We start from the raw sequence: 24,986 nt of genomic DNA on the forward strand, positions 1-24,986 counted from the left end.
TAGTTGTGAATTTAGATTGAAAGAAACAGCATGAACGAAGCAAACGAAGCGACTGGAGAGTACACTTCGAGCTCGCCAGCGTCAGACCGCTGAAAGTTGCCACAAACAGCGGATGAACGAGGTTCTGCGAGTGGTGGTGTAGGTGGAGGTGGTTGTGAGGAGGATGAGCAGTTCATGGACTCTCGGTATGACGCGTTTGGTGGTTTTCTAGGGGAACATCTTTGGTATTCCGGACACATCGTACGACTGCCAATCTTCAATCGTGGTGAGAATACTGACACCAGAAGAGTAGGGACATGTCGCAGTTGACGTGTGAGAGTCGATCTTTCGCCACGTCAGGATGTCAGAAAAGACACCCTTTGTCATGATCTGCCTGGCTGACAACAAGTGGACTGTCAGATCAGGCACACGGAGTGGCGCCGCCTTTTGCGTTTACCAAGCTTCGAGTCCTCATACTCGGCTCGCTTCGGCCGTTGACAACTTCGATCATTTGCATGTTGTCGCCGAGCATGGAGGCAGGACTGCTGAATGGCCCGCTGAGCTCCGCCGTGGGTTGAGCTGCCTACATTGCTGACTTGCAGGCTTCACTTGCGGCGTAGAACTTCGATTCCAGTCGCTTCCGCCACCCTGACCGCCCAGAGAATTTGTTCGGCGGCAGGAGTGGAGTTGATAGACTTGGATTTGGTGGTTGATGTGGCGATGATGCGCCAGCAGAAACGGATATCGAAGTCGTTCGGAAAGCTGTGCTCGCCGATATCCGGGTCCTTGACGATGGTGCCAGCTGACGGCAAGGAGTCGACTGGCGACCCTGGCTTCTCCTATTCACCTGCGTGGTCGTGAAGCTACACGCCAAGCAGATTGTTGTGGTTTTTGACACTCGTCATGCCCGAGGCGAAATGGTCACCGAAGATGGTTCTATTTGGATTCCTGGGGATGTTTGGTGTCCAGCCGGGGTTGTGGCCAGCTTCTGAAAGAGGGAGGTGTATCCGAGGTCGTTGTGGTCCTGTTAGTCTCAGTCCCACCATACTTCGGTGTGAAGTACGGGCACAGCAGACGAACTTGCGGACTTGGTGTATCCCTCTCAAGCAGGACACGGTGAAGAGGCTCATCTCCAGTCATCTCGGCAAGTGTGGCAGTTATTTTCCATCCGATGTCGCGTCCCGAGCCCTCCCCCTGATGTAGCCGTCGCTGATTCCCAGCTCTTTCCATTCGACGATTTGTGCCCTGCAGCAAGCATCTTTCGACATCGGGCAGCACATCCTCATCAACAGTCTTTCCACAACAAAGTTTTCTTCGCTGGCGACTCACCAAGGATATTTGCAACTAGGTCCGCCCATAACCACCATAGTTTCTCGCGTCTTGCCTGGCAGGAGCATGACCACATCCCGTAAGGCTAGCCTCCCAAGCAGCGGAAACGTCGGACGTTGAGATTGGCGTAGAGGCAATGGCCACCGAACATCTACACTGCGCATGAGTATCTCGACCTTAGCGTACCTACCTCTAAAACCCGACGCGTCCGCCGGATGAATCCGCGTCATTGACGGCAAGTCCGACGGCCTGCGCGGGTAGGTGCTTCAGGCAGCCGAGCTGAGCATGTTGACCGGCCAGGCGAAGTAAGTGGGTCTGTCATGCAGTGCGACGTGAGTGGTTCAATGAAGTGGGAATGCATGCATGCATGCATCGCAGATGGGCATTTGGGTGGTGGGGCAGGGAGAGTGTTGAAGTGTACTGAGGGAGCGGGAGGACATTGAGGACTTGTGTACTGCCAAGGAAAGCTTGGTGTTAAGGTTAACGCTGTGATGGAACTTTCAGGACGGATTGGGAAGGCTCGAGGTGGTGAGTGTCATGTTGTGGTCCAGATCAACGGGCGTGAGTAGTGTCCTGATGCTTGGTTTTGGGATGTTGCTCTTTCGTGCTCTTGAGTGGATTATCTGGTTTTTTGTTCGTGGTTCGTTCCTGAAAATGCTCCGTCGAATATGAAATTATTCCCGTGTGATTCTATCACTCATTGACCTGTGGTTGTCTAGACGTTTGTCGTCAACCAAGGCCTCGGCCAGGCGTACCAGTAAACAGCAGGGAGTGCCAACGGCCACGGTGTCTAGGCGAAACAGACGGCAAATAAAAGGCGCTGGACGGATTTGGGTTTGTTGGCTGATTGCGGGAGGCGGGCGTGTCCTTGTTTCCCCGCCTTTTGGCTTGGACAGGGATGCAAGGAGGCATTTGGGGAGAGGAGCATGTCGAGAAGAAAAGGCGGTCGGGAGAGGTGCGCAATAATATGGGCCAGAGGTAGCACGCCACCGAATCCTTCGAGCGGGGCGGTCGTGTCATGGGCTCACTGACGGGGGCCTGAAGTTGTGCCATGGTGAGTTGAGACATGGCGCTGGTTGCGCGTCGGGTTGTGGAGGCGGGACCAGCCAGCTCGCCAGCCCGCGAGCTCGTGCCGAACGTCGATGTCTTTTCGTCAAGACGGCATACCGAGAAAATGGAAAACAAACAGCGAGAAACCGGAAGCAGGTCGTCGCAAAAGCTTGTTCCTGATGGTTGTTCCTGCATGTCTTTAGCCGGCCAAGCAGTTCCCAGCCACCGCTGAGGGTCATGGGTCGGTGCGTGCATCTTGCGGGGTACCATCAAGGAACACACGTAATGCTCGACTGCCCCGGGTGCTTGCATTAGCTATTGCGGCTCTTCCAGGCCAATTCCATATTAGATTCCTTTCGCCCTTGGCTTCGTCTGACAACTGTCCCGCCGTCGCAGCGACAACCTTGGACATCCTGCGAGCACCTATATCACCGCTCTTCGCTCCTCGGACGACTGCGCGACAGCTTGCATCAACTCTGAAAATGGTCGCGACGGCCGTCTTCCACGCGGCCTTGACGCTGGTCCTGTTCACTGCCGGAGTGTCTGCCCAGAATCCTGACGGCAAATACACCATTTCGGCGGAGGGCATCCGCGCCAACTTCATTCCTTACGGCGCCTCCATCTCCAACCTCTTCCTGAACGACTCCAATGGCGTCGAGCGTGACATTGTGCTCGGCTTCGACAATGCAAGCTACTACAGCATTGACAAGAAGCACCCGCACTTGGGCGGTGTTCCTGGTGAGTTTCTGCGTTAGCGAGTTGTCGACGTTGGCCACCATTGGCACCCGTGTCTCGCCTCGAGCACTCCCATTGGCCAGCTGCTCGTTTATTCCGTTTGGTTTCGTTTCCTGGTTCGCTGACACACTGGCGTCGCCAGGTCGCTACGCCAATCGCATCAAGAACGGCACATTTGAAATCGATGGCGTCACGTACAACACCGTCAAGAACGAGAATAATGGTGTGAACACGATTCACGGAGGATCAAATGGATGGGATTATGTACGTCAATTCTAAATGGTAATCGGCATCAGCTAATCATCTTGCAGCGTAACTGGACAGTTGCCGCCCACACCGACAACTCCATCACCTTTACCATATTCGACAAAGATGGCGAGCAGGGCTTTCCAGGAGACGTGCAGTCGTTTGTCCAGTACACGCTGACGCCATACACCTGGCATCTGAAGATGGGCGCAACGGCTCTGACTAAGAAGACGCCAATCATGCTTAGCTCTCACGTGAGTCCCTTGGTCAATTCAGTAATTCTCCGATGCTGACCTCCAAAAGACGTACTGGAATCTCGACGGCTTCCAGAATAACGACACAGCCAATGCGTTGAACCACACATTTTCCCTACCTTACTCAGGCCAGCGCGTAGCCGTCGACGGCATCCTGATCCCTGACGGCACTATTCTGCCCAACGAAAAGGGCTCCGTCAACGACTTCTGGAGCGCTCCCAAGAAAATTGGCACCGACATCTCCAAGCCCGAAATTCTGGGCAACTGCGGCTCGGGATGCTCCGGTTACGACAATTGCTTCATCGTCAACCGCGCGCAAGAAGGTCCATACGACTGGCGCACCAAGGGACCCGTGGCTAGCCTCAGCAGCGACTTCTCGGGGATCAAGGTCGACGTTTTTACGGACCAAGATGCGTTCCAGATGTACTCCTGCAACTCGATGAATGGTAAGTAGTCGATCTTTCCATCCCGTTTCTCTGCCTTTTGCTCTGCACTGCGATTTAACGTTTGCTTGCTCACTGCAAAACAGGATCCATGCCCATCAAAGCAACCCAAGGCTTCTTCAACAACACCAACCGCCCGCGAGTCGTCGAGAAGTACGGCTGCGTAGTCATGGAAGTCGAAGACTGGATCGACTCGATCAATCAGCCCGAGTGGCAGCGCGAGAAGAAGAACATTTTTGGTCCTGAAACCGACCCCTACGTCCTGCAGGCCGAGTACCGCTTCACTGTCGGTGGCAAGGGCGCCACCAGTCGCAAGACTGAGTTGTAATCCCAATTTTTGGTCAGGAGAAGAAGGGATAGCGAGAAAGGCGGTAAAGTGTGGTGTAATTATTCTTGGATGTGTTATGATTCTTAATGATACTCCCTCTATGCGGGTTCTTCCACTTTTATCACAGATATGTCACTGTGCGCTTCGTAATTACTAACTCTGCTCGTATGACGCTCCAGCTTCCACGATATTGGCCAGGATATCCCAATCACCATGGATTGTAGCGCAACTCTATGTGCAGAAACGCTTCATTATAGCAGACATGAGCGCTCTTTCCGGCACTGACCCATCAGACGCCTTTGTTGGCTTCCAAGGAAAAGACCAAAGGGCCTGCGACCGTCGGTATTTTGTCGAGATTGTTTTCGTAGCTCGAGAGCAGAGAAAAAGCTCGCTACTGAAACAAAGAGACCATTTCCGCTTTGGGACATATCGGTTCAACGAAGGCCTCTGCGCAGCAAGTCTCTCGCCAAAGTCAGCATTGCTGGGGTGAAGCCCACTGCTATGCTTCCAGGGCCGCGCACGTTTCATTCCCTTTTTTCCCTCCTGTATATCGACGCTTCCTCCACCCCAAACCCTGAATTGTGACGATCATCTCTCTCCTTTTTCGTTACCCGAATAGGGGAGTTCCTTCGTTTTCTCTTCAGTTGATCATCAAAGCATGCTACGACCCTTCTTTGTGCGTACTCTGCCCTATTCTCTCTTTCCGGAGTTTTTGGTATCCTTTGTGGACTCAAGATGGATATCCAACTTTTAAGCAGAGAGTTAACACACAGTCATTCCAACTTCTCCTGTTGACATTTTGGACGCTCCAACACTCCAAAGAAGTCCCAACTGACCCCAACCCCATCCACACAACCACCACACAATGGCCAACAGCGACGACGAGGACGACACGTTTTTCGACGTCAGCGAGCCCCCGCCACGGACGCCCCAGAGAGAGCCAGGATGGTGGCGAAACCGCTGGGGAGAGATGGGTCGCCGAGCGATGCGCCCGTCGCAGCGGGAACAGCACACCAGACTGTTCCACGCCATGCTAAGCAAAGAAGGGGACACGCGGCGCGCTGCGAACTCGCTTCGAGCCACGATTGAGGCCACTGGCCAGGATGACGAGGGCGGCGTGGAGGAGCTCGATCGCGTTGAGGAGAGGGATGATCTGGGGTCGACTTGGTTTGGGCCGGTGAGTTGTCAGGAGAAAGAGGGCCAGGAGTAGTTTGAAAGTGCCGACTGGCTAACCACTGCGCTGTAGGCTCTCAATGCAGGTCCTTCGAATCTGCAGCAGTGGCAAATAGAACAAGGCGCAAGCCCGCCAGATCCCTTGACGGCCCTGTTCGAGACGTACATCCAGGGAGGCCGGAACCTCATACCAGTCAGCGAACCGGGCGACCAATATGTTATCTTGGGCGCGGAGCGGCGCCGGGCCAGCAGAGTCGTCGCCTCCAGCTTGGTGAGAGGGTACCTCGTGCTTTCTCTAGAGGAGATTTTGGGGGACGACGAGATGACGCTGCTGGATGTGCACAATGTGACTGTGCGTGATACGCAGAGAGGTATGTGTATTTTTGCATCACAGCCTATATAGCGCAGCGACAGCCACAGACGACTGCAAGCTCTATCTACCATCCATTTCCCTATTCCAATTCTTGTCTTTCGGAGTCAATGTACGCACCGTATTGACAAACGCCTCCCTCTCAACAGGAACAAACACAACCTGGCTCCTAATCGTGCTCTCCTCAACCGCAATCCCCGAGTCGCAATTCATCGCCATTCCCTCCACCTTCGCCTCCCGCATGACGACAACCATCGACACAGAAACGCGGCTCACAAACTCTGTCACCGTCGAGGGCGTACTGCACGCCCCGCCGCAGCCCACGGCCGACAACACGATCCAGATCCGCGAAGTCGTCCACTCCGCGACGACGTATCTGGAGCTGACGCACGGCAGCGTCATCCCCTTGACCTCGCCCAGCATCAACGCGCCGCAGATGAGTCGCTGGCGCGGCGTCCTCGCCCACTGCTCGCTCGGCGACTTGGCCATCGCCATCACGAGCGAGGCGTTCGAGCCGAGCTTGGACTATCGGGACGTTCGGGATGATGATTATGTTGTCGATGCTGACGGCACTATGTTGCGGGTCGAGGGCGCCGCGGCATGGGAAGCAGCCCGTGGGCGTGAAAGAGACAGTGGTCGTGGATTTGGGCCTGCTGCCGCGGCTGCCATGGCGGCGCTGGGGGGTCGCACACAACGGCTTGCCTTGTCGGAGAGCGGGAACCAGGGGGCGATGCTCGAGGAGGTGCACTCGGGGCGCGGTCAGGGTCTTGGGCAGCGCGGGGGTGCAAATGATGGGATTGGGTATGGACGCGGCTATGGAAATGCTTATGGCCGCGGAGGCCCCAACATCCCTTGGGGAACCGGGCGCGGTCGTGGGAACAATCCTGGTTCTGGAAACGCGTATGGCCCTGCTTTCGCGAGTGGATCTGCGTATGCCAGCCGTCACGGACCTGGAAGTGATGCTGCGCGTGGTCAGAGAGGGGGGCGCGGTCGTGGGCAAGGTCGTGGAGGTGGTCGCGGGGCTGGGTCCGGGTTCAACACTACGGCGAGGAGGGCGATGGAAAGGAGGCGGTAGGCAGAGGGGTTTCGTGAGGGATTGGGAGATGATTTGGTTGTCTATTGGTATGGCGTTTTTGTGCGTGGTAATTTGGGAGACCGTAACGGATGCATGCTGCTTGGCTTTGTCCGGATTGGAAAGTCGATCATGGTTCCGGTCTGTTTGGGCAGCTTCGACGTTTCGTCTTTCCTCTTGTCCTATCGAAGCGTTTGCGGTTGAGGCAGTGCGGGGATTGTCCTCTTTGTCCTTTGTTGCCGGTCTGAAGAACAACTCAACCGTAGCTCCAAAGATTTGCCTACGTTCTCCCAAAACACCAAGACCTACGGATGCTCCTTGCTGCAAAGTCTGCAATCTCAAAAGAAGAAATTTCAAAACCAAGTGTTATAATCGGGTATCAATGATGGTAGCGCATCGCGCGGCATCCTCGCCAAAAAGAGTACATGCCTCCTACCGGATGTCCAGGTATCCAAACTCGACAAATATAGAACCAAGAATAGTGACGGCAAAGAGAAAGGCAAAGAAAAATTTTTCCTCAAACACCTAACGACCCTTGCCAGCCCAAACAAGCGGTAATACCAGAACGCCGCAGACATCATCTAAACATGGGGTCAGTGACACTCAAACGTCGGTCAAATCCAACATCTCGACACCACTTTCCCTCCAAGCTTTGCGTTTCAGTGGCGCTGTCTTCGTTGGGCCCTTTGTGGCTTTGCTGGCCGTGTTCGAATCTTGCGAAGAGCCTGTAAGATCCAGATTCTCGGTGTCTCTGTCGACGTACATCCAGCCTCCCTTGAGGCTTTCGCGCACCTTGATGGCGCGCTTCTTGGGGGCTTCGGTGGATTTCTTGGACGACCCGAACACGCGGTCGATACGTGGTGAGCCAGGCGTAGGCGGGGAAGCTCGTTTTTGAGTACGCTTCTTAGGTTTGATCGCAGCTGGGGAAGGTTTTGGGTACGGTTCGGTCGAGGGGTTGGAACCGACAGACTGTCGCTCGAGGTTGGCGACCGTGGTATTTTCTGACGTCGATGAGAGGGCTTCCCTGGTATTGGAGCAAGTAGGCAGGGTGGGAACACCGGCAGCGTTCTTATCTAGGGCTGTCCGAGGCTGCATCGGTGAACTTGTCAAATCGACTTGTTCCACTTCGTCCAAGGATGGCAGCGCAGCTGAATTTCTCTTGGAAGAGGCGCCATGAAAGAATCGCAGAGACTCCTCAATCGAAACCTGCCGCTTTGAGGGCGAGTCTTCGATAGCAGATCCTGCAGTTTTTCGACTCTGTGCATTTGATGCTGCGACCTTTTTGCTCCCGAGTCGGGTGAGAGTGGTGGCGGGCTCGTTGGCACTCTTTGTGCGTCGAATATTCTTCGCTCGTTTGGTAACGTTGGGTGACAGGTAATGCTCGTCGATTGCCTCGGAAAAAGAGTGAGCTTTTTCTGTTATCGGCACAGCAGGTGAAGAGCACAAGTCGACAAAGTCCGGCATAGAGGCGGTAGGCTCAGTGGGTCTTGTGCCTGAGGTTTCTTTCTGTGGACGAAGCGAGCCGCTCCGTTCCCCATTCGAATCTCCGATTCCAGACAGGTCCAGCCTGTCGACGCTTGGGGATTTCGGCCTTGTTGGCTTTCCTGACGGACCGGCATTAGACTTGGTGACCGTCGTGAACTTGTCGAGGGCACCCATTGGCATTCCGCCCTTTCCAGCAGGCGGCTTCTTGGCTTTCTCTTTCCTCGGCTTCTTTTCTTTTGGGGCATTCTTCTTTCTCTGAGTTTCCTGCCAGTCCTCAACCTTGATTGGTACACCACATTTGAGGAATGAATCCATCACCCAGTGTCTTTCTGGCTGGTCTGGGTCGTACTGATTTGGACGCTTCGTAGAACCTTCCCCTTCTTCTGGAGTTTCCGCTGAAGCCAGGTCAGCTTCTATGTCGACCAAGGACTCCTCATTGTCCTCATCCTCGGCATCCATATCGATGGGAACAATCTTGCTGGGCACGATGGCAACACGTAGTTCGTCCATGTGGTCCGTCGAAAGATGTTGCCTCTGGCCGTGTATGCTCACCACCAATTGGCCCTCTTCTTCCTCAAGTTCGGCAGTGGTCTTTTGGGATGACATCTCGGCTGCGACCCTCTGACCACGAAGTCTGAGCTGTCGAGGGAGCAAAGCAGGCGCAAGGTTGCGTATGAAGTGCTTTGCTCCAGTCTTTCCCTGCCACTTGAAAACCTCCCGGGTGATTTCGCGCACACCAGCGAGGTGTATTTCCTGATCCCAAGAAATCCGCGCTCTGAGACGATCAATGGCGGCTGCAGAGGATATTGCCGGGTGGGTGTAGTATTTTAGAATCTTCATCCGTGGAAAGTCCTCTGGCAGGACAAGTCCCGCGTGCTTCGTTTTGAAATATTTGCTCTGGTTGGTCCGTAGTTCTTCGGCAAGCTCTAGCTTCCACTCTTCGAGTCCTCTCTTATCACCCGGAGACAACTCGCAGAGCTTCTTCCCAAATCCAGCCCGAGCGGCCTCGCAAGCGACCTTCGGACCGCAACCCGGTATTCCTTCTGTCAAATAATCGCCGCCGCTCATCATGGCCACCAGAATCATTCCCTCACGATCCAGACCGGAAGATCCAGCCTTGATCTCATCCGAGTCATACAGATTGAAATGTGTTGCACTTTTTGCGGATTTTGGATCCTGAGCGGGACGAATCGTGTTCCTGCTTCCGAACATGATAGTATCCACGTCTTCGCTCATCACCATGTCCACAATCCCGGATCTCTGGAGCAAGGCGCATTCGGCCTCTGCCTCGCCCGGTGCGTCATGGAAAGGAAATCCGAATTTTTTCAGTACTTGTTTGGCGAAATATTCGGGTATCGAGGCAAATGTTTGACCAGTCTTCTTGTTGCGCTTTTCCGAAGGTTTATTTGGTCCATCAAAAACGAAGAGCGGATGTACCGATAGTTTCATCAACCGGAGCAGGCGGTAGAAGAATGTTCGCATGGCGGGGTTGGTTCCACCTGCAAAGCGTGAGTGGTGAAAGTGTTTTGAGTGGGAGTGTAGGAACCTTTCGAGGATTGAATTTGTACGAGCCATATCGCAGTATCGATGGCTATGCGCAATGGACGACCAGTCTCTTCGAATTTCTGGACGGCGAGTTTGGCTAGGGCTACCCGGATGCCCGGGCCAATCTCTTTGTAGATGCTGTCAAGTGTGAGTGTTGCTGTTGCTGCTCCACGTGCGTCTCGACATACCCAGGGATGCCCATTACAGACACATGGTGTTGAAGAAGTGAGAAAAGGTTCCACGAGCGACAAGGGGTGCTCAATGGTTGAAGCTGGTCGCGCGCCTGGGAGAATGACCTGTGGCCGGGCGCGTCGACGCGCGACCGATGGAGGGTTGAGGAGAGGGGAGAAGGGCCGATGTTTTGCCGACTGTTTACAAACATTGGCCGGGGGACCCAGTTACCGCCCACTCAAACCACTCCACCTACCATCCATCTTTTGCCTGGCCCACCATCACTACCATCGACAATTCAGCGACAGCCATTCAGTCCTCTACAAACGCCATCATCGAAAATCGCCAGACCTTCTAATGAGCATCTCTATCGCGTTGGGTAAGATCGCCCCAATAAGTAGCCGTTTCCTTCCGCGGGCACTTTCCACAATGGCCCATTTTTTATCTTCTCATACTCCGACAAGCTATGCAGACGTCCATGTGCTCGGCGCACGTTTACTAGACCTCTATCTAATGCGCAAGCAGATCGACTTTGAACATCCACAATCCAAGCGGCCATGTCTTTGTCGTCGTCGCCGGATCCTTTGTGTCTGGTGACGAGCTCGCCTACAAAACATGATCCAGATTTTGGGACTCTTAAGAGGAGCTCGAAGCCCTTGGCATCTCGGTCGCCAAATGTCCTAAGCTCGGATCCATTTGCTCCGTCATCAAAGCTTTCTCCCTCCAAGAGCATTACTATGACCACGCCAAAGGGCAAGGATGGGTCTCCTTGGCGGATCAAAGTAACCGTTGAAGCTGAACCTGGTGAATCGCAAGACGAGAATTCCATGAGTTCTCCGACATCGAAGCGATCTACGCGCATCATTTCCCAGACCACATCGGTCCCGTTGAACGATACCGAAGGCCAATCACCAGTCAAAAGAAGAGGCAGGCCTCGCAAGTCAGACGCAGCGCTAGTAAACAATCCTCAGACAAAATCCGTCCCGCTCAACGATGCATCATCCCCAGCCAGACGAAGAGGACGACCCAGGAAATCCGACACGGTTCCCGCTCTTACTTCTCAGGTAGAAGCTGGAGCCGAGATCGAGAGTGGAACCTCCTCTCCCACCAAAAGAAGGGGCCGGCCCAGAAAATCTGATGCTGGGAAGGATTCACCCAAACCGCGCACACGCACACCTGTCCGCCGATCCAGGAGGTCCATTGTGAGGAGCCCTGAGGAATCTCAGGAGTCTTCGGCCGAGGATGAATCTTACAAGCCCCGTTCTCGACCTCAAACGCGCACGCGCAAGCCTGAACGTGGGGATAGTCAAGTGCCAGAGCCAATCCTTGTCGATGCCATGTACGGCCCACGGTCACTACCCTCACCGCATGCACAGCCAGATGCTGGTCACGCCGCGCAGCAGTCAGGGACATCGATGCGCACGACGCGCAGATCTGTCAGGGAGTCAAGGCGGACGCGAAACAGCGACGTTTTCAGTGCACCACCAGATGCCCAATCCGACGAGTCAGAAGATCAAGAGGATCAACAAGCCACTCCCCGAGCAGCCTCATCACAACCTCAGGACGACGACGCCAGCATGTGGCAATCCATGGTTTCCCATCAGAACAACAATCACGACGTTCCATCCGAAGAACATGTTAACTCGGAAGATGAGCTCGACATTGTGAGGCCGGATGATGTTGGGGATACCACTATGCTCCACAGCGAGGAATTCAGCATGGTTTCTCTCGACTCACTCCCAAGCATGCAGGTAGCTCGCGGACCAAAGCAGGCTGAAATCCCGGAGCCCAAAGCGCTGGCGCACGCAAAGCCTCCAGTCTTTGGGACAGACCCGATTCCAAGACACCGTGCTCATGTCATCAGCCGCAATGCAATCTCTTCTCCTATACCCGACGTCAATGACTCAGTTGTGTCCGTCTCGTATATGCCTTCATCCCCACCCGTCAGGTTTCCAGTACGTACACCCTCCGGCAATCAGAAACTCAAGTCGCCCTCTGCTCCCCCAGCTGTTCAGCACGCGCATTTCTCTCCGACGACCGCTGACACTCCAAAGCTTTTGAACGTTGTCAGCGCTGGGAGAGCACTCCAAGGCGTGTTGGGTGGGAACGAGGAAGACACTTCTGCAAGGCGAGGCTCAGCGGATTCATCTACTGGGTCGCAACGAACTGAGGCCAGCCTCCAAACCGTAAATTTTCAGGCCAACTCAATGGAGGAGCCCAATTCTTACTTTGGCGATCAGCTGAATCAGTCCACTCAATCATCAAGACAGGAAATTTGCAGCAAAGTGTCGAACCCCCAGGGCGCCGCCGAGGATAACGACACAAACGGACCTGACGGAAGCGTGTTTGATGGCCCAAGCACCAGCTCTGCGCAGAATTCTTCTTCATATCATCGCCTTCCAACGCCAGAGGAGAGCCAACCATATTCGCTCACTTCCCCACCTCCGCCTGTTTCGCAAATTGTCACCGATCACTCCACCCTTGAGCCAGCAGCCCAACCTACACAGTTGATCAGCCCGGCCAGGAGCCATCAAAGTCAGACTTCCGAAGAGGATGATGCTGGAGCCCATACTCCAGAGTCTGAGGCCGACGAGCAGCAACAAGAAGAACAAAGCTCATCAGAGTTGCCCTCGAACGTGGACAGCTCTTTGACACAAAAGCCGGGCGAAAACTTCGACGCTTACTGGCAACGGCGACGAGAAGCGATTTCACGCAGAATTGCAGAGGCCAGCCCCGGAAAGGTCGTCGTCATCAACTCGGAGACTTCCAATGAGAGTGGGGAGTCTTCTGAGCTACCTCAGAGCCAAGAAGGTACCAAAGGCCCGGGAGATGACATTTGGGAAGAAGAGGCCAGTCGCTCTTCTGAAACCCGCGCTGCAGCTCGACGTGAAAGGCGCGAAAGGAGAAGGCAAGCGGCTGAACAATCAGAAAATTCTAGCGTCTTGAACACCAGCAATCATGGGAACGAAAGGTCGAGTGGTAGAACGCCGCAGTCCTCAGCCCGCGGATCATCATCAAGACAGGACCAATACGCTCCATCATCTTCTGGTTCTCGCGCTCAGAGCTCTTCGAACAGGGAGTATAGCGCTCCTCGTAGCTCACAGAGAGCAAGCCAGAGCAATTCAGGCTCGGATGCGAACGAATCTGATAACACTGGTTTTTGGAGAGCAAGCTCTGAGCCCCGGCCGCCTTTTCATATTCCTCAAAATAGGAGGGACGACGGCCTCTCTGCCATTATGGACCAAATCCAAACACCTCAGGATCAGACTCCGCGAGCGACTCCAAAGAAGGTGCCGGTATTCAAAGCGCCCTACAACGTGGGTGGAGGTTTCAATTCTCCTGTCCGCAGTAGCCCACTGAGACAGCAAGTCATGTTCTCGTCTCCCTCGGCTGTCAATAGCAGCCCGTATCAAAAGAACCAAATGACCGTTGAAAGCTCGATGATGGAAGAATCAGTATTCGAGGAGCCGGAGCCGGAGTCGTCTGAAGCTTCAGACATCAAGCAGTTGCAGAAGGAACTTTCAGCTCGTCGTCGTAGCAGCGGAGCTTTTGAGAATCGTCGGATGAGCCAGAGGTTTGACGAGGAAGATGAACAGATTGAGAAACAGATTGAAGAAGAGCGCACGCAGAGACTCTCGTTGGATCACAGCACCGCCAATCTTTCAAATGACTTCACGGCACCCAGCGTTGCTTCTGTTGAGCCAAGTCAACACTCCAGGGTCTCAGCGACTCGTTTGTCGGCCCAGTCCAGGTCAGGGGGCGCCGGCCGTCCTCGCAATCCTCTGTTCGATGGCCCAGTACCCAGACTTGCACCTGGCCCTGTCAGACCCAACGGAGATGACACCCTCAGGAGTGTTGACACCACCCACGACGATGACATGGATATCGACGGCGAGGAGTACTCTCGGTCTTCTGTGAGGCAAGAGCACTCCCACATGATGTCGCTGAACATGAATCGCTCGTATCCTCGTCTATTCGAGGAGCAAAACAGCAATGGTTCGCAGGGACAAGGACAACTGCACAGATCGTCATCTTCGATCAACCAGCCGGAACCGCAGCCAATGCCTCAGCAGCAGCAGCAGCAGCAGCAAGGGGGCGGGCTATTCGGACGAATTTGGTCCAGTATCGCTCCCGTCCAGCAGGAGTCCAAGCCGGAGCCCGCACCCATCCAACCTACCGCGGCCGCACCCCAACCCATTTCACAGACCGCACCCAGGCCCTCCATCAGTGGAGAGCCTACCTCGTTGCCCAAACCAACGCGCCTCCGCCACCACAAGGACTTGCCCAAGCTCAAGCCCTTTAGCAAAACGCACTTTCTCACGCTCCACCACATCTGGTCGCGATATCTGACGCACCCAGCCGAATTTTCCCTCTCGCACACGTCAAACCAGCGCCTCGTCGCGCAGCCCGTCTTCAACGACTGCCCAACACCCATCCCCGGCGTCCACGGGCACCCTTCGTTCCTCCCGCTCGCCGTCTACTTCGACATCACTTTCCGCAACCGCGGCTACGAGGTCAAGTTCCCTGAAGAGCTCATCGTCGTGGCGGCGCTCTTCATGACCCTGCTGAGTCTCGACGACGAGGCCGCGTACATGGCGCGGTATGGCGAGCCGCTGCGGTGGGAGGAGGTGCGCAGGAAGGGCGAGGGCAGGATCGGTGGCTTTGAGGTTATCCAGCGTCTGGGGTTCCTGGAAGTTGGTCGCATCATTCGTCGCCATGAGGCGCTGGGCAAACCGGTCAGTACGGTTGGTGGCGCGTATGTTCGATGGCCGGTTGCGACGCCTGGACCAGGGTGGGTGCCGCTGCCACGGTAGAGTGTGCCAGCCTCGTTGGCACGTTGACGTGTTGGATGGTTGGTTTGACGTGTGATGTTTGATGTTTTTCTCGCGACTGGCGATTCATGGTTCTTGATTTCTACTTGGTGTTGGATCTAGCGGCGTTGGGACTTCCTCTGTGCCTTACTATTTGGTCCATGCCTCTTGAATGGCCTAAGTGCTTTATTGCTTCCATTTCTCTACTCAAATTTCGTCCTTTTGCTAGATAGCTGCTGGGCACTTGGGTACTTTGTCAAAACGGGACGCTGTGGGCCCGGAGTCAGTACTGTACAGTAAGTACATACGAAGCTTAAACGACATTCCCCCATCTTCAATATCTGCCGCTTCACTTCAGAATATCTCATTTACCTCAAATATCCCGCAAATGTTTCTCTCCCAGTCCAAAGCCCATGGATGACACCCTCCGACTATGCATCCTGATATCTCAGCCCACCCTGCTCCTCTTTGCATTCCGCAGTCTCGATCCCACTTCCCATTCCAGCCGCATGCGGGCCCGTAGTATCATGCACGCTCTGCCCTTGATCGCCCAGCTGGCCCGGGCCGCACCGCACTTCGCGGTCGTGGGACAAATAAACAAGCGCATCGTACGCGTGCCTTGCTTGCGACCCGCGCATCTTTGGATGCGCGTGGCCGGGTTTGCGGTAAGGTCGGTTGTGATGCGGATTGGAGGTACATTGGCGAGGAGTGGGAGAGCAATGGTGCAGTGATTATGAAGCGAGAGAAGATGAAGAGAAGAGCAAGACGAGAAGGTAGGGAGGAAGTGAAGGCTGACTGACTGTCTCTTCTTGCCCACACCACACCACACGCACGCCATGCGTACATGGCCATGGCGATCAGCACGCGGCCATGGAATCCTAACCGTCATGATCGACTGTAAATCGTGTCATGAAATTAGGTCGTCAAACTTTGTCTGTCTCCCTGACCATCCATTCCAATCACGCCCGGGCATTTGCCATCGCTCACTCCACACCCACCTCCCTACCTACCTGTACCCTCAAACAGCCTTCCACACAACAGTACAGTGAGGTATGCCTCCAAATCTCAAGGGCCACAATTCGACATCAACAGGACTCAATTCTCTAGCTGCGTCACCCCACACGGATGCACCGACCAGAAAGCACCAACACTCTGCATAACGACAAGACGGGGGGGCCAGCTAGATGGGCCGAAAAACGCAAGATATGACATCGCTTTCCTAGCGCCTTCCTTGACTCGACCTGGTACAAGAGTGAAAGAGAAAAAGAGAAGAAAAAAAGCTGAACAGAGCAGAAGGAAATCTATGCACATATGACGGCGCGGGTCAGGACAGCAAGGCCAGAGAAGAGACAAAGAGCGCCCTGCATCTAATACCATAGCGCAGCCCCAAATGGCTGCCGCGAAATCATCGCCAACCCATACCTGCGGCAGGAATCGGCGCGCGTCTGATGCTGAGAGGAGCCGTGGACGTCTGCCTCCCGGCGCTGCCTGCTCTGAACTACCCGCCGCTCGGAGACTGTACTGTACTATCATCGACGGAACCTACGCGGGCTCATCCGCGCTGCCGACTACGGATCTCGGTTTGAGAGACTTCGATGGTGCGTCTCCCATCATCGTACAAACCCCTAGCGACGACGGGGTCCGTCTCGACGGCCGTCGTCGAGCCATTCGTGCGTTGTTCTACCTCCTCATCCGTGTCGAGCTCGATGCCCTCGACGAGCACCTTTTCCTCCTCCTTCTTGGCCTTCTTCGCGGGCCGCTTGGTGCCGAGCGGCGGGTCGAAGCGCTTGCGCACCGTCTCGATCATCTTGCCGAACCAGTAGAAGTTGAGCGAGTTGAGCGTCAGGTTGGAGGCGAGATACGTGTACGCGAGCCACATGGGCACCGTCTGCTCGTCGCCCGCGAAGCGCATCATGTGGCTCGTCGCCGTGTCGGCGGGCCCGCCCGGCTGCGTCAGCGCGCGGTAGACGTCGTAGAAGCAGCGGATCGACGAGTAGGTGCCCCAGCAGAGGCGCGCGCCGAAGAAGCTGCCGATCAGCAGGAAGCCGTTGTAGAGCTGCAGCTTGGAGCCCGTCAGGTTGAGCTTGTCGCAGAACCAGTGGACGTTGAGGAAGGGGCTCGACAGCTCGTAGAGGATGAACGTCGTCGCGTAGTAGTTGACAAAGGGGCGCTGCAGAAAAAGCATGAGGAGTCAATGATTGGCCCGTCTCGGCGCCGGCGAAGCTCGTTTGAGGCACAGGAGATACGTACGAAGCCAAAGCTGAAGACTGCCAACGCGCTGACTGCATGGGCCAGCAATCCAAGTCCAAATTCTCTAACGTAGCGCAGGCTTATCCACAAGTCCCATACAAAGTATCCGCAGGCCAGGGCCTGGACGAGCCCGCAACCTCCAGTGTACCCCCACACCCGCCCTCTCCAGTTCATTTCGGCGCGCTCGTCGTCCACCCAGTGTACCCACAGCGCAACGGCATTGATCAGGGTGCTTTGTAGCAGTGACACGACATGGACGTCCCAGTTTATGCGCGTCCGCCGGTTGAATTGGGGATATATCTTGGGGAAGAAGCGGGTAGAGAGCCATGGCGAGACCACGGTACAGGTGACGTGATAGAGCAGCGCGGCGAGCAGCACTTCGTGGATATGGATGGGGAGCGTGGTGAGGCCGAGGCGATAGGCCAAGGGCTCGACGGCTCGCTGGAGAGCCTTGGGAGCCTCGAATGGGAACGGGTCGAGCATGGTGGGCGCCGAGGACGAGAGAGGCGAGAGGTGGAGAGCGAGCCTATAGGCAGCGAGCTCGAGCGGGGCTCTGGAATGGGGAGCGGGAAGACGGCGGGGAGGGAGGAATTTTTAGATTCTTGAAGGCGCAGAAGACATGATAAGGAGGGAGAGGTCGGAGCGTGACGGTCGGAGGGGCACGCGAGGGGAGGGTTTGTTGGAGGCCAGGAAGAAGGTAGAGGGAGCAGATGTGAGATGGGAAAGGGTAGAGCCGCAAAGGCGCAGGATCCCTGCACCAGCTGCCTTCGATTGTTGGGACGTGAACGTGAACCCCGAGTTGGCGTGACTAAGCAGCCAGCCGAGGACCAACGCCGGCCCAGCAGCACGCATGCGGTCTCAGTCTTCGTTTGTCTGGCACATGAGGTCTTTGACGCTGAAAATGCCCCGTCATGGGCGTCTCTCTGTTTGATTTTGTCCTGTGCCCAAAGTGCCTTGTGTTCCCGCCTGCAACACGCGCTCCCCTCAGCCGGCAGAGCCATGTGATGGCGCCTCGGCCGTCCATCCACGACGCACCTTTTTCCCCTGCCTCACATGACGTTGGCTTGATCCTTTGTTGCTCCTCCTCTATCTACGGCGACTGGCCTGCAAGCACAACTGGGGTCGTGAGCCCAACGTGCGTCACTTGCAAGCACCAGGTGTACAAGACCCAGGCCCAGCGTTGTGACTGGCAAAAGGAACCAACTCGAGATGCACTGCGTCGGATCGACGTGGCCTGTGTCTGGCCTTGCGACGTCTCAACGCCGCGAATTCCTTGGGTCTACGTCAACTGTGACGTGCCTGGGGCGGGGAAGTGGCTCATTTGCTCGGAGCCAACATACATCCAACTTGAATGAATTCCGTTGGGCTCCTCATCCAAGATAGATGTTGTCACGCATTCTTTGAAGGTTTTCCAAGAACCCGCCACTCTTTTCCGGGGCTTTGGCCTTGTCCTCAACTTTCGGGGGATCTGGTTTCCTTTGTGGCGGATTGCGGTTGTTTTTAAATTGCCTGTGGCGGTCCTCCGCGAGCCTGACCAAGCCATCTACAAATCTCGTGCGCGCCTTCTCTTCAGCAGTGTCTTTCCAGACCTGAGAGAGCTCACGGAGGGCCTGGATGCGTGTTTGCGCAGCCTCCAAGCCGTCGTCTGTACCGGTGATGAGCTCAGCAATCTCATTGCGCAGTCTCTCGGCAAATTCTCGTCCTTTTTCTTCGCGGCTTTGACTCTCTGATCCAGGTTCGGGAGCAGATACAGACACGAGGGACGAGGCAAAGGAAACCTCGGAAGGGGCCAGCGTCCACTGCATAGCTTCGCCAAAGACTTTGATGACGCTCTCTAGGCGCGAGCGGACCAGCGTCAATGTGCGCAAGTGGTTGAGATGTTCGGGCTCCGAGGAGACTTGAGAACTTCTTTGCAGAGCCTCTGCGCTGGCAGTGCTGGGCCGTGTCGCGGGTTCATCGGGCCTGTCGCTGGAGGGCAATGCGCTTGAGGTGGGCTCTATCCTGAGGCCACCTGGAACAAACTTGGCCACATCGTCCTTCAGTCCATCTGTCAGGGCCTCGGACAATCCAGTAGTCTCGCCTCTTAGGACCTCTACTTCGTAGGCAAGCCTAGCGCCGCTCCGCAAAATGTCGTCCGTCATTTGGGTGAGCACGGCCGATAAGCGGGTGGTCTGAGCATTCAGCTGCGACAACAAGGTCTGTGTTTGTACCGAGAGCTCTGCCAGAGGGACGTCGGATGCATTGCGAGATCTGGCGGTTGACAAGGCGGGGAGGACGGCGTTGAGGTGGTCGACGGGGTCGAAGTGGGGCTGGATGAAGGGCGCCAGGGACGGATCAGAGACGTGGGAGGACTTGGGCTCGACGACGGAAGCGCGGTGGGCGTCAGACACGGCCATGGCGACGAGACGAGGCTGCTGGTGTTGGTGTTGGTGTTTGTGGAGCATCCCTAGGCTGAGGACCTGAGACTAACCACGGCACGGCAGCAGTAGGCGGGGCGGGGCGGAGCGGAGGCGGGCCGCGAGGGTCAGGGCAGGGCAGGCACACGGTTCAGTCAACCGCCAGCCTGCACTCAACACCCCAACGCCAACGCTGCCTGGCGCCGCCTGGGTGCATCCATCCGCTGGCCCTGCCCTGCAATGCTCATGATGCTAGGTACATGTAGAATCCACTCTCTTCCTGTTCATTCCCATCGCAGTCAACGTACATGCAACGTGGGCGTCGCCCCAAGGTCCGCTCCATAGCTCGTCGTTTCTGGCAGTTGCTCCAGATTGGGCAACCTGGGTGACCTCTTTTCCTCTTTTCCTCTTTTCCTCTTTTCCTCTTTTCCTCTTTTACTCTTTTCCTCTTTCCCTCTTTCCCTCTTTCCCTCCTTCCCTCTCCACGACAGCGACAGCGCCCACCGCAGCGCAGCGTAGCGTTGACTCTTCTCGCGACCCCCTCTCTTCGTGATCCGCCTCCCTTCCACCTTTCCATCGCCCTCCCACTCATTATTTCGCATCCATCGCTCCCACGCGTTGCACCATGCCCCGGAAGGCTTACAACGCAGACCTGCGCGCCGTCATCGACTCGCAAGACATTCCTCAAGGCGTTTCCGCCGTCCGAAGAGGTGAAGACGATGGCTGGATCGACTTCAACTTCGCTCCCCCCTCGGGCGGAAGCTTCCCAATCACCGCCATGGTTTCCGACGTCTCTGACTATCCATCGTCTCACAGCTACATCCTGATGGTCGGCGAATCATCTCCTCCAGAGTTTACCAATCCTTTGGCCCTTGCCAGCAACAGCCTCCAGTCTGGGCTGAGCATACGAAGTCTTCTTGATCACGTCTCACAATTCTTCTACGACGAGGACAACGACTCGCTGGGATCCGACGTTGACGATAGCAGTGACGCAACGGACAACGACCAATATGATGACTCTGAAGATGACCGCGGCCTTTTTGACTTTGATGGTGATTCTCCCTCTACTCAGTACAGACCTGAGACCCACTCGAACAGCACTCTTTCGCTGGAAGACCGGAACAAGATTCGTGCCGATCTTCGACTTGTCAAACAAGCTGGATACAGAGTTGGCGCATTCCCCTCCCTCCTCCAAGGCCAGCCCACCTACCTGTCAATATCTTGCAAGGTCAAGCGACTAGGAATCTCCGAAGAAGCAATGCAAGCCTGGAATATCGCTCCGGAAGATTACTTGATCCTGCTCATCCGATATCCGCAGGGCTACCAAGGTCTCGACGGTCGTGAGACTTCGCACGTCCCATCAAAGGCATCCGTTGAATTTCGAACCGGCATTGGATCCTCTTACAAGCCGGACACCAACGAAATCTGCAAAGCCTTTTCCTCGTCGGGCTTCAAGGCCCAGGCGGGCAGTGATCAAGGAGCAGTCGGCTTTCGGATGCACTTCATATCAGAAGCCATGCACCATCTTCTGAACGACACCTTCCTCATGCTGTTCAAGTGCAGGCTTTTGGGCATGTCCTGGGACGGCGCCATGCTCTTCTATCACGACCACCAGGGCGCTGTGGGGCTCAATGCTGATAGTGTCATTGCCACCAAGGATCCAAAGTATCATCGCCAAACCGCACCAAACAGCGCATTCCCCGCGATAGTCACGGCTGACCACGTCAATGACCATGGCTCCAATATGCCATTATCGCTTCCGCTCGTTGCCATGCAGTTTTTCGTCCGCAGCTTCGTCCGCTCGCCTGACTATTGTCTCATCTGCCATCGACGCATGCCGGATGGGCTCGAGGCACTCAAACCCTACGTCTGTGATATTCCCCTTTGCTTATTTCAATACATGCAAATGGGTCTCGGACCTCGCATCGAACACGAAATCATGACCCAACCAAGGGTTGTCGATCTGCTCGTCACTCTCTGCTATTGCAGTGCCAAAACGAAGGCCCTTGATTCGAACCATCTGCCCAAAGGCCTTGGGTTGAGAATACCCCCTCTCGAGGTACTCCGCTTCGCTCAGATCAATACCGCCGCAAAGACCATTGATGGTATCACCTGGAACCTGAGGAGCGACGAGTCCCGGGAGCATCCATTACCAAAGACCAGTATAAACGTACGGGTGAATATGGACCACGGAGACATAACGTTTCCGGCTGGCACGATGCGCAGCGATCTCGGTATCAAGAGAGGCGATTGGGTCGCGTTCAAGCTGCGATCATGGTCTGAAATCCTCCACGCCAAAATTGAGGACACCGTGGACTATCCCATGGTCCGGATATCCAGGCCTATCGTCATGCCGCTCACGCCTCTGCAGTCATCTGTCAGAGATGCTGCAAATCCAGACAAGAAGCCTAGCATTTCGCTGCCGTCCGGACCCCTGGACGCCTCAGTCTGGCTATATACCACTGATAGCGACAGCATGGAAGATAGTGAGATGCGGGAAGCGCTTTGGCTTCTCCTCGAAATGCTACCGAGCGTCAAAGAAATGAAGAATCACGTGGACCGTTCAGTGGATCTCAAGTCTTGGTCTGACCGCATTCCTCCGCCGGTGCTGGGCTTGCTCCGCTGGATCATCGCTTCGAACAGAGCGTGTATCATGCAAATTGATCTTCCGGATCCATCTAGCACTCTTCTTGCCGATGCAGGTAGACAAGAGGCGGTCTTTGGCATGCCAGGATGGATGCAGTTCAAGTTCGCCATGGGAGCACCAGTAAGTCGGCCACTGTGTTTTCTTCGCCTGAGCTGAAGGCTGACTGCGCAACAGGACAAAGAGAGGAGGTTCTTGCAATCAGTCGGAACGATCAAGAACGAGATGAATCTCAAAATCGCCACACTATTCGCGTGGCACGGTAGCGGTCTTCAAAATTGGCATTCCATCATCCGCGATGGTCTCAATTTTTCCAGGGTCGTCAATGGCAGAGCATACGGGGATGGCATCTATTTTGCTCGAGACGCTGGCACGAGCATGGGTTACAGCTCGAGATCTGCTTCACCATGCGATTCTTACCTTTGGCCTTTGAGTGAGATCAAGCCAGGCGTCATTCTTTCTCTGAATGAGGTTGTCAACGCGCCAAGCAAGTTCCGGTCCAGCAATCCCTACTACGTGGTGCAGCACCTGGACTGGACCCAAACTCGCTACCTATTTGTTCAGAAGCAGTATCGTGAAGGCGACTTGATGGTGCAGCATGCAAAAGAGGTGCCTGTTCCAACATTCTTCCTTCCTCAGGACCCTGCAGTCACGCCCAGAGGCTCGTCCTCTGCGAGCCTTGTGATACCGGCTTCGAAAACGCTGCGGAATGCCAATCATGCCGTTTCAGTGGGAAGCAAGAAGTTCAAGGCCCAAGGCTCCGCATCTGACCCCATCAGCATTGACGACGATAGTGCGTCCAGTGTGGTGACGGAGGACGAAGACCGCGAGCTGCTTGAGCTAGAGGAGGAAACCATTCAGGAACCAGCGAGACCAATGACTGACTTTGTGCCGGGAACTCTCGACCGCAGCAAGCTCCCGACAATGGCGCCTCCAATGGGTGATTCTGCCTCTGGAATGGCAAGCAAGCGCCTTCTGGCAGACTACAATTCGGTACAAAAGTTGCAAAATTCGAGCCCGCCGCACGAGCTCGGTTGGTACATCGATCCCGCAGTCATCGAGGACACGGGCAACATTTACCAGTGGATTGTCGAGCTCCATAGCTTCGACCCATCGCTTCCGCTCGCCCAGGACATGAAGACTCGTGGCGTCAAGAGTATCGTCTTGGAGATTCGCTTCGGCAAAGAATACCCCATGTCGCCTCCTTTCGTCCGCGTGATCCGTCCGCGCTTCCTGTCGTTCTTGGAGGGCGGTGGTGGTCACGTTACGGCAGGCGGCGCTCTTTGCATGATGCTGTTGACTAATGATGGCTGGAGCGCCGTATCAACGATAGAGTCGGTCCTCCTGCAGGTGCGTCTTGCCATGTCATCGACGGACCCTCGACCGGCACGATTGGACCCGGGACGGAGGAGCGAGTATGGCGTCGGCGAAGCCGTGGAGGCGTACAAGAGGGCCTGTGAGAGGCATGGATGGAAAATCCCTGACGGATTCGATGCCATGATGAAGGGATCTCGTTCTTCTTAGAGAGATTGGGTGGCACTGCTTTGTTCTTGCAAAATGCCGTGCAGTTTCTGGTCGAGGAGGAACGCTCCTTGAGTGAATTCGGATGGAGTTTCAGAGTCTGGGTTGAGACGTCAAAAGACTTTCTTTTCGGGGGGGGGATATGACTGGCGTCAGGACGGGTCAGGCGCGGGATGACTCTTTTCGATTGCTTTACCCTGGAATCTTTTGCCAATGGCTTTGCTTTGCCATGGCATCACTTTATTTTCTCTCCTCTCGACTTGCTTGATCTGGAGGACCGACTTTGAAGGGAAAGTCAGACCTTAGGTAGCTTAGATTGCAACGGAGCTTGCCGTCGAAATGACTCTTGATACTTGGTCTCTTCTGCTCGGCCATTGTGGACGTTGATATAGCTTTGATTGACACTCTCGCTGTCTTCGTGTAGAAGCAGACGAATGCTCCTTAAATGCAGTCGCAGCTTAGTCGTCGTCATCAACTCCTCTGACACCTCGTTCTGTGGCACGGTGTCTTCCGGATTTATATTCAATTGTACTCCTACATGTGCGCACCCCGTTACTCAAGTATCCAGACGCAGTGCTCTCAATCCAATCCGGATGTTGGATGATTCTTTCGAATGACTTCCCCACTGCTACTCTCCGCTGTAGCACATACGAGCACTCCTGTGTCTAATGGCGAGCGTCTTTGGAAGCCAACATGTCTGGCCAGTAGTGACCATTGCTGCTTGTCCCGACAATGCCATGACGACATGGTAGGCCAGCAACAGGCGCACCACAGTGACATATGCCGGAGCACGTACGGCACTTGCGGCAAGGCATGGCATGGCATTATTCGGCGTCTCTCACCAACAACCAGCGCCAGCCAGCCGACCACCCTCCGTCCCGACCTACCAACGCGTCCGTGTCGTAAGTACCATCGTCGTGTCGACACATGGCACCAGCTCTTTACCAAGTGTCTGTCCCATCCGTGCGTGCATGACTGGCGGCGCAGCAGCAGCAGCAGCAGCACGCCCATCAACCAACCGCACAGACGGGCAACAAGAACAAAAACCCAGGGAAAAAATTGACAGACACACGGAGCGCGCAGGCGCAGGAGCAAAGAGGGCTGAGACTTTGGCAGAGGGCAGGGGACGCGTGGGGGCTGGGGTGTTGGTGCCTGCGCCTGTGCCTGTTGATCGCGATTTGCAT

At 55.4% G+C, this 24,986-nt stretch overlaps 9 protein-coding genes across 9 annotated transcripts; 4 read left to right on the top strand and 5 right to left on the bottom strand.

The window, feature by feature from the left end:
• Positions 1–1,659: 1,659 nt before the first annotated feature.
• On the bottom strand, positions 1,660–2,838 carry J3D65DRAFT_281711 (uncharacterized protein). The gene is made up of 2 exons (XM_066795082.1): positions 2,064–2,838; positions 1,660–1,956 (listed from the first exon to the last, which is right to left on the bottom strand). Exons 1-2 carry the CDS (start codon positions 2,668–2,670, stop codon positions 1,928–1,930), a joined length of 636 nt encoding a protein of 211 aa, XP_066656770.1. The 5' UTR covers positions 2,671–2,838; the 3' UTR covers positions 1,660–1,927.
• On the top strand, positions 2,724–4,473 carry J3D65DRAFT_618831 (galactose mutarotase-like domain-containing protein). The gene is made up of 5 exons (XM_066799686.1): positions 2,724–3,096; positions 3,236–3,357; positions 3,405–3,593; positions 3,643–4,039; positions 4,123–4,473. The coding sequence occupies exons 1-5, from the start codon at positions 2,841–2,843 to the stop codon at positions 4,362–4,364; spliced, it is 1,206 nt and encodes a 401-aa protein (XP_066656771.1). The 5' UTR covers positions 2,724–2,840; the 3' UTR covers positions 4,365–4,473.
• A 756-nt stretch (positions 4,474–5,229) lies between these two features.
• Positions 5,230–7,336, top strand: J3D65DRAFT_675640 (uncharacterized protein; the record flags this gene model as incomplete). Its single annotated transcript, XM_066803584.1, has 3 exons — positions 5,230–5,541; positions 5,611–5,908; positions 5,958–7,336. The coding sequence occupies 3 exons, from the start codon at positions 5,230–5,232 to the stop codon at positions 6,980–6,982; spliced, it is 1,635 nt and encodes a 544-aa protein (XP_066656772.1). The 3' UTR covers positions 6,983–7,336.
• Positions 7,337–10,326, bottom strand: J3D65DRAFT_618838 (uncharacterized protein). Its single transcript, XM_066799687.1, has 3 exons — positions 10,198–10,326; positions 10,011–10,147; positions 7,337–9,963 (listed from the first exon to the last, which is right to left on the bottom strand). Exons 1-3 carry the CDS (start codon positions 10,209–10,211, stop codon positions 7,583–7,585), a joined length of 2,532 nt encoding a protein of 843 aa, XP_066656773.1. The 5' UTR covers positions 10,212–10,326; the 3' UTR covers positions 7,337–7,582.
• Positions 10,327–10,431: 105 nt separating this feature from the next.
• On the top strand, positions 10,432–15,392 carry J3D65DRAFT_618839 (uncharacterized protein). Its single transcript, XM_066799688.1, has 2 exons — positions 10,432–10,559; positions 10,706–15,392. Exon 2 carries the CDS (start codon positions 10,738–10,740, stop codon positions 14,992–14,994), a length of 4,257 nt encoding a protein of 1,418 aa, XP_066656774.1. The 5' UTR covers positions 10,432–10,559; positions 10,706–10,737; the 3' UTR covers positions 14,995–15,392.
• An 819-nt stretch (positions 15,393–16,211) lies between these two features.
• Positions 16,212–17,938, bottom strand: J3D65DRAFT_281759 (TLC domain-containing protein). The gene is made up of 2 exons (XM_066795083.1): positions 17,242–17,938; positions 16,212–17,161 (listed from the first exon to the last, which is right to left on the bottom strand). Exons 1-2 carry the CDS (start codon positions 17,722–17,724, stop codon positions 16,544–16,546), a joined length of 1,101 nt encoding a protein of 366 aa, XP_066656775.1. The 5' UTR covers positions 17,725–17,938; the 3' UTR covers positions 16,212–16,543.
• A 196-nt stretch (positions 17,939–18,134) lies between these two features.
• On the bottom strand, positions 18,135–19,683 carry J3D65DRAFT_618843 (uncharacterized protein). The gene has a single exon (XM_066799689.1). The coding sequence runs from the start codon at positions 19,635–19,637 to the stop codon at positions 18,612–18,614; it is 1,026 nt and encodes a 341-aa protein (XP_066656776.1). The 5' UTR covers positions 19,638–19,683; the 3' UTR covers positions 18,135–18,611.
• Positions 19,684–20,262: 579 nt separating this feature from the next.
• Positions 20,263–23,805, top strand: J3D65DRAFT_666217 (uncharacterized protein; the record flags this gene model as incomplete). The annotated part of the gene is made up of 2 exons (XM_066802904.1): positions 20,263–22,404; positions 22,459–23,805. 2 exons carry the CDS (start codon positions 20,263–20,265, stop codon positions 23,803–23,805), a joined length of 3,489 nt encoding a protein of 1,162 aa, XP_066656777.1.
• A 528-nt stretch (positions 23,806–24,333) lies between these two features.
• Positions 24,334–24,864, bottom strand: J3D65DRAFT_618845 (uncharacterized protein). Its single transcript, XM_066799690.1, has one exon. It carries the CDS (start codon positions 24,811–24,813, stop codon positions 24,382–24,384), a length of 432 nt encoding a protein of 143 aa, XP_066656778.1. The 5' UTR covers positions 24,814–24,864; the 3' UTR covers positions 24,334–24,381.
• Between the last annotated feature and the right edge of the window lie 122 nt (positions 24,865–24,986).

The sequence above is a fragment of the Phyllosticta citribraziliensis genome (genome assembly GCF_038025025.1).
Source record: "Phyllosticta citribraziliensis strain CPC 17464 chromosome Unknown J3D65scaffold_4, whole genome shotgun sequence".
NCBI classification, from domain to species: domain Eukaryota; kingdom Fungi; phylum Ascomycota; class Dothideomycetes; order Botryosphaeriales; family Phyllostictaceae; genus Phyllosticta; species Phyllosticta citribraziliensis.